Source organism: Ostrinia nubilalis, chromosome 20 (genome assembly GCF_963855985.1).
Source record: "Ostrinia nubilalis chromosome 20, ilOstNubi1.1, whole genome shotgun sequence".
Taxonomy (NCBI): Eukaryota; Metazoa; Arthropoda; class Insecta; order Lepidoptera; family Crambidae; genus Ostrinia; species Ostrinia nubilalis.
This window is the reverse complement of record NC_087107.1, coordinates 3528119-3535606: the sequence shown is the minus strand read 5'-3', so window position 1 is coordinate 3535606 and position 7488 is coordinate 3528119. Positions and strand designations below refer to the sequence as shown.

Here is a 7488-nt window from a genome sequence, read left to right as displayed (position 1 = left end):
AATTCTTAGCAAAATAACTCACTAGAAACTCACTCAAGCTTTCCGGAACAATAGTAGCGGCCTTACCTTTGCTTCGTAATGCGCGCTCGTATAAAACACGGCGGGCACGGCTGCGCGCGCGGCTGTTCTTGTAAGCGCTGCATCGGCTGCCGTTGGATATCCTGCTGTTTCGCTTGCCGCTGCGTGTGCCACCGGGACGAGTGATGACGTGGATAGTAGCGTTTGGACTTCTGGCTGTGTTTGGGGGAGTGCATTCTGTAAGTTTGAGTGATATTAGACCTTAAAGACACTAGTTTCTGGACTTAGCTGTTACAAGCGCTGCAACTGCTGCCGTTGGATATCCTGCTGCTTCGCTTGCCGCTGCGTGTGCCACCGGGACGAGTGATGACGTGGATAGTAGCGTTTGGACTTCTGGCTGTGTTTGGGGGAGTGCATTCTGTAAGTTTGAGTGATATTAGTCCTTAAAGACACCAGTTACTATCAGCTGTTGCAAACGCTGCATCGGCTGCCGTTGGATTTCTTGCTGCTTTAGACACTAAGGACACCAGTTTCTAGTGGCGTAACTATGGGTGGACGGATCGGGCTGAAATTTGGCATGCAGGTAGACGTAGTAGGTATGACGTAGGCATCCGCTAAGAAAGGATTTTACGAAACTCTACTCCTAAGGGGGTAAAACGGGATCCACGCGTACGAAGTCGCGGGCGGCCGCTAGTTACAAGATAATGTTAATGATAATTATTATTGGACTTTACATTTTTAGCGAGTGTTTTTTTCAATGTAGATCATTTTTGCTACTTCTTAGTGAAAATATCCATCTACCCACAGTACCTAGTCAATTCTGTAAGAGACTAATGCCCGTTTTACCATCAATCCCTATTTTTTAAGTGACCCATAACAGTAATTTTGTTTTCATAGGGGTCACTTAAAAATTAAGGTTTGATGGTGAAAACGGGCATAAATCCTATACAGCTAATCTCTAAAGAAATATATTTAGGAATATTTTTAAGCATAAATTAATAACTTAGATCCCCGATATGATGACGTAGGTACAAAAACAGGCGATACAAAGAAAGAATGCTTGCAAACACTGTAATAAATCTTCCAGTATACAAACTGATTAAACAGTTGCCATTATAACGCTAATGTCCTTGTTATTTCTTATTGTTTTAGTTTAAGTTTAAACAATAACATAACTACGATCTATTTTATATATTTTGTTTCAGGCTTCTACAGGATGCAAGAACTGCATTGTGAGTAAATAAATAATTTTCCATTGCTTTGCTATTTAAGTTGGGAATTTAGAACAATGCTATGATTCTTTTTAAGACAGTATTCGACATTTCAAGCGTTTCGATAACTCTTTCCAAGCCTTCTTGGAATTCGCTGCCTGCTGCTCTCTTTCCTGTCTTTTGAAGGCGAGATTCTGGGCAGATACTGTACTTACCATCCTAGATTGCATCTCACTCAACATCAGGTGCCATTGAGGTCAAATTTCCGTGGCAGAGGAATTCTGACGATAGTTACAGGAATTTGACAATTGACACTGAAAGCTTAGCATCGCATTTTAAGTAAGAGCTATTTGGCATCAAAAATGCCTGGTGTGCTATCGAACGTTCTATAGTGTGACCCAGCTCCCGGTTCGGAAACCAAAATATTCATAAATGTACCTAATAATAACGATGTCAGCTATCCCATTTGCACTCATTCCAGATTTTAGGCAAGGAGGAGAAGGCGATGTTCCGTGCCCACTCCGACGCCTGCCTGCCCCAGTCAGAGGTGGACCCGAAGTTGGTATGTTCCTCAACAATTTCTAGATAATCTGGAGAAAATATGAATTACTGTCATTTGGTCAAGGTCTCTCACATTACTCAATTACTTAATCACTCATGTCCCTAAAAGGTTTATCTTTAATACTTCCTTGTATCAATAATTTTGTTTTCGTATAATTATTTAGAGGCGCTTAGAAGTGGCTATTGGTTAATATAGCTAATCAGTTTTATCTGAAAAGATTACCTACTCTATAAAATTGTCCAAACCTAAATAATAGGTAGGGTCTCGAGGAGGACACCCACAAGGTGGACCAACGTCATCATAAAGGTATCAGGAAGGCGCTGGATCCAGGTCGCTACCAACTGATCCCTTTTGAAATCATTGGGGAAGGCCTATGTTCAGTAGTGGACGAAATGATGATGATGAGGTAGGTACTCGATTGCTGGCGTCCAGATCTCTTCATTAGAAAAAATGACTTGGATAATGTTACAATCACTAACCTTATGTTTCACAGGTGGAGGCGATGCTCAACGGAGAGTTGACCGAGGACCCGGCGCTGAAGCGGCACGTGTACTGCGTGCTGCTCAAATGCAAGGTCGTCGGCAAGGACGGCAAGCTGCACAAGACGGCCGTGCTGGGCAAGATGGCCGCCAGGGCTGACGGCAAGAACGCCACCAAGGTCAGTGTTCTCTTGCTGACGCTCTAGGAGGAGACAACTTACCGAGGACCAGTGCTGAAAGGGGCAAGGACGGCAAGCAAGATGGCTGTCAGGGCTAACGGTAAGAACGCCACCAAGGTCAGTGCTCTCTCACTGAGGCTCTAGGAGATGTTGACGCGAACTGACCGTGAACCGGCGCTGATTTGTTATTACTGCAAGCTAGGACTCAGAGCTGAAGCAGCAAGGACGGCAAGTAAGATGGCCGGCAGGGCTGACGGCAAGAACGCCACCAAGGTCAGCAGTGTTTCCTTACTGATGATCTAGGAGGCTATGCTTACGCGAACTGAGCGTGAACCGGCGCTGATGTGTTACTACTGCAAGCTAGGACTCAGAGCTTAAGCAGCAAGGACGGCAAGCAAGATGGCCGGCAGGGCTGACGGCAAGAACGCCACCAAGGTCAGTGTTCTCTTGCTAAAGCTTTTGGAGGCGATGCTACGCGAGGGGTCTTACAGCCGAAACGCGGCAAGCAAGATGGCCGTCAGGGGCAAGAACGCCAACAAGGTCAGTAGTGTTCTCTAGCTGATGCTCTAGCTAGGCGAAAGGGCCGGCGCTGAAGCGGCAAAGACGGCAAGCTGCACAAGATGACCGGTCGGGTTATATCGCGTCATAATACGACCAAGGACAGGACAAACCAGCGAATAGCGTGAGGAGTTTAGAACAAACCCTCCATTTTGTCTCTGGAAAATAACTGGTAACAGTTAGTTTGAAGTTAGACCTTCATGTTTAATTGCCATACTTATTTGGTAGTTTACACATTCCCGGAGTGAAGGTGGTATTTCAAGCACGCGCGAGTGCCGCTTTGAATCTTAAATGGTCAAGTACAATGACATTCACGTACCTACTTCCGGTGACCTTTTAAGGTATTATTTTTGGTTCAACGAACGATTTTATAAATAAATAAAACTCGTATGAATCATCGTTGTTTTATTGCCGTTTTTTGCTCGAAAACCTAATTACAGGAACAAAATTTTTTATATACCTATAAGTTTGTACGGAATCCTGTGCTTGTCCTATTGGCAGCTTGCGTGAGGAGATATCACCACTGCCAAATATTTGAAGCCATTTTGAACTTTATTCACATGCTTTTTACCTTCATTTCCAGGTGCTAGAAGGATGCGCAGAACAAAGCGGCGACACCCCAGAAGATATCGCATGGAAGCTGTTTAGATGCGGGTACGACAAGAAAGCAGTTCTCTTTGAATACATGCCCACCAATCTAAGTAGCGACATTATAGAAAACAACTCCTAATGCTTACGCACAGCACTAGTGTTGTCGATAATCGATTGTCGACCTTCTTCAATCGACATTTCGACAACACCAATTCAATATTGCAAATTAATTTAGTACTTTATTCCACCGACAGAGCACTGTAGCCTAAATCTTTTACCCCAGTAACCAATTCAGATGGCGTCAGTTTCCGTACCACTAGATTTTTCAACGCTTGTCAGTGAAATAGTGATCAACTTTGTTATTTTTGTCCGTAAAGTTACCATTTACAATATCTATTTATTTCTGTACACGTATAACTTAATAAATGTTTACTCAAAATAATATGATTTTTATTTTCTATTCACATTACTTTGTAGTCCAGTAGAATTAGCTTTTAAATCGGAAATAATTCCTACAAAAGATTTTATTGCTTTAATGGCTTCATTGGTTGCCCATTAAGACTCTCCTAAGTTTTCGACTTCGACGGAGTTGTGCTTAAGTGGTGGGGGCCCCCGAAAGGGGCGCTTTTTCGGTTTTCCAGTTATACCGCGTAAAGGACTTACCCTATCGAAAAGTGGTCTTCCTGATGGTTGAAGGGCATTTAATTCTGCATTAAATAAGACCAAATTCATATGTTTTGAACAAACCGTTCTCGTGAAAATGTTCGGCAAAGTAGAAAATATGTGTATAATTAATGACCCTCTCCACGTCCAATGGCTCGTTACCCGCAGGCTTCCAAGTCTTGAAAAGGAGCGCCTCAACCAGTGTAACCCTATCAAGGCATACGAGCTGGATTCGCCTATCCTTGTTCGTCCCAGCCGTTCCTTAACTGCGGTTGCTGCACCTCTTCTTGGCACTCACCTGAACGACTCTGTGTTACCTACTGTGGCTGCCCCTCTTCCTTGTATCCTCCTGCACGACTACGTTGCCTAGCCGTATGCCTGGTCTAAGGTTTGACGCCAAAAATCAACAACAACAAGTTCATATTAAAACGCTGAAGAGTTTTTTGATTGTTTGTTTGAACGCGCTAATCTCAAGAATTACTAGTTTGATTGAAATAATAATTTTTGTGTTGAATAGCTCATAAATTGAGGAAGGCTATAGGATATATACAATCACTCTACGACTAATAGAGCCGAAGCAGTAAAGAAAAATGTTGCAAGCACGGAAAATAGTATTTAAACTGTTTTCACGCGTGCGAAGTTGATTTTGTGGCGTCGAACCTTGGACCAGGCATACGGCTAGGCAACGTAGTCGTGCAAGAGGCTGCAAGGAAGAGGGACAGCCACAGTAGGTAACACAGGGTCGTTCAGGAGAGTGCAAGGAAGAGGTGCACCAACCGCAGTTAAGGAACGGCTGGGACGCACAAGGATAGGCGCATCAAGCTTGTAAGCCTTGATAGGGTTACACTGGTTGAGGTGGCCATTTTCAAGACTTGGAAGCATGTGGGTAACAAGCCATTGGACGTGGAGAGGGTCATTAATTATACGTATATTTTCTACTTTTCCGAACTTTAGCGCGAGAACGGTTTGTCCAAAACATTTGAATTAGGTCTTATTCAATGCAGGATTAAGTTCCCTTCAACCGCCATGAAGACCACTTTTCGATAGGGCAAGTCCTTTACGCGGTATAACCGGAAAACCGAAAAAACGCCCCTTTCGGGGGCCCCCACCACTTAAGCACAACTCCGTCGAAGTCGAAAACTTAGGAGAGTCTTAATGGGCAACCAATGAAGCCATTAAAGCAAAAAAATCTTTTGTAGGAATTATTTCCGATTTCCGATTTAATCAATTTTTGTGTTTAATTCTACTGGCCTATTGCAAGATCGGTAAAAAATGCCGATGCATTAAGTATAAAGATATTTGGAAAAAAACTTGCACACCACACCACATCACACAAAACATAATAATACACCTTTTTTGCGTAGGGGGTTAAAAATAAGGAAAATTCGAGTTCGAAACAATCTAATTTAGGCGGTCTTATCGCTAGGCGCGATCTCTTCCAGACAATTAGCATAGCCCTACAGTTCTAGGAAGGATTGAAGATGGTTTATTCAGAACATTGCTATGTCCGGATTTAAACCGCAAACTTAATAATATTTAGGATAAGGCGTGATACACGAAGACAGACATAAATAATGGACTCTACAAAAACTTGGAACAAAATTCAAAGGAAAGATGAAGCTTACACGTGAAATATTCAAACGAGTTCGAGATCCTAAACCAATCGATCACTGCAAAATGCTAATTTAAATTAGTCGCACTACATTTAGATCAATTGCTCATCTACCCACGGTACGCTTTTTCTACTTTTAAGCTAGATAGTAGGTTGGTATTAGCTATAATTGCATCGCCTATGAAATCGTACAGTTAAGTGATTCGTCATTGTCGAACGCTGGTGTCATTACCCGGTGGTACGGGTGAAGTCATCACGGCGTCTAGGGCCGCCATTATTGGTCAGACTAATACGATGACTGAGTATCTAGCAGAAAAAATGTAACGATCATCATCCATCAGTCTCGAGTCAGTCTACCAGATTCATCATGATCATTTTAGCCATAGGACGTCCACTGCTGAGCATAGGCCTCCCCCAATTTTATTATTTCTGACGGATTAGCAAGCTGAAGTGGCAATAGGCAGGGCACATAGTACGCAGAACTGACGGTCCATGGGGCAGCAAGGTTCTGGAGACGAAGCAATGTTACTTATTGTAATTGTAATGTATTTCTCATAACAATAGTTTTACTGACTGAATTGTTTCCTAAAAGTTATAAGTACGAATTATATTTTTATTTGGTATCAATTTTCAAGATAGCTTTTATAGCTTTTTACCCGACTGCGCCAGAAGGAGGGGGTTATTAACAGTATTTTTTTAGATGGTCGTTGATTCTATACGTGCTCTACGTCCCGTAACCCGTTAAGTTCAAAACAATGAGATTTTATCGAATCGAAATCTTTATGACATTGTTTGGTTACACTTGCTACCAAGGTGTTTAAATCACACCTAATCACCTAGTCACAAATACTCGGTTGTTGTCATTTTATAAGATTACTATGAGCACTATAGTATGAAAGTTTTTCGAAGGGTAGGAGAACGACGAATATTGTCCTCGTGCTTAAACTAGTACCTAGTAGAGCATTATTGTAGGAGCTTGAAAAGAACAAGGGGTTCCAATCAGGGTGACAACCCTACTCAACTTCATCATTTTCGACCAGTTGATGTAACTCGTGAGAAAAACTCTGAGGTCATGAGATTTAGATTCCTTATGACTCAATTTCGAATCAGTTCCGAAAACGACATTCCTTTAGCGCTTCATTTCAGCCAAATGACGTCCACAGCTGGACAAAGACTCCTCTAAGGATTTCCACAACGACCGGTCATTCATTAAGTAAGTACCTACTCGTACTTGTAATAAATATAAATTAAGCTTTTCTAGGTCCCTTACTTTTAAATTTCCTAGCTGTGTAGCTTTGTGTAAAGAATGAACCAACATTTATGCTACAATTTTACAGTCGAGTTGGAATGTAATGGAAAATTACAATAATTTGACAATTATTTCCCTTGTTTCTTATACCGTGTAAACTGTAAATTATATTTTGGGAAAGTCTCTACCTACCTATCACTAGAGATTCGGTTATGTGACCCTCTTTCGCTAAACAACATGCTCTATCAAACAAGTGACAAGCGAGGGAAGCTGCACTGCAACTCGTACGAGGCTTGTGATCTCATTGCAGCCGTGGGCGGTGACCCACAAGTTGCTGGCAGTACACCGCGCGTGCCTTCGCCTGCC

The 7488-nt window shown here is 42.4% G+C and overlaps 1 protein-coding gene across 1 annotated transcript; it reads left to right on the top strand.

The window, feature by feature from the left end:
* Nucleotides 1–291: 291 nt before the first annotated feature.
* LOC135081716 (pheromone-binding protein-related protein 6-like) lies at nt 292–4040 on the top strand. The gene is made up of 5 exons (XM_063976504.1): nt 292–438; nt 1224–1250; nt 1711–1791; nt 2285–2449; nt 3591–4040. The coding sequence occupies exons 1-5, from the start codon at nt 385–387 to the stop codon at nt 3735–3737; spliced, it is 474 nt and encodes a 157-aa protein (XP_063832574.1). The 5' UTR covers nt 292–384; the 3' UTR covers nt 3738–4040.
* The last annotated feature ends 3448 nt before the right edge of the window (nt 4041–7488 follow it).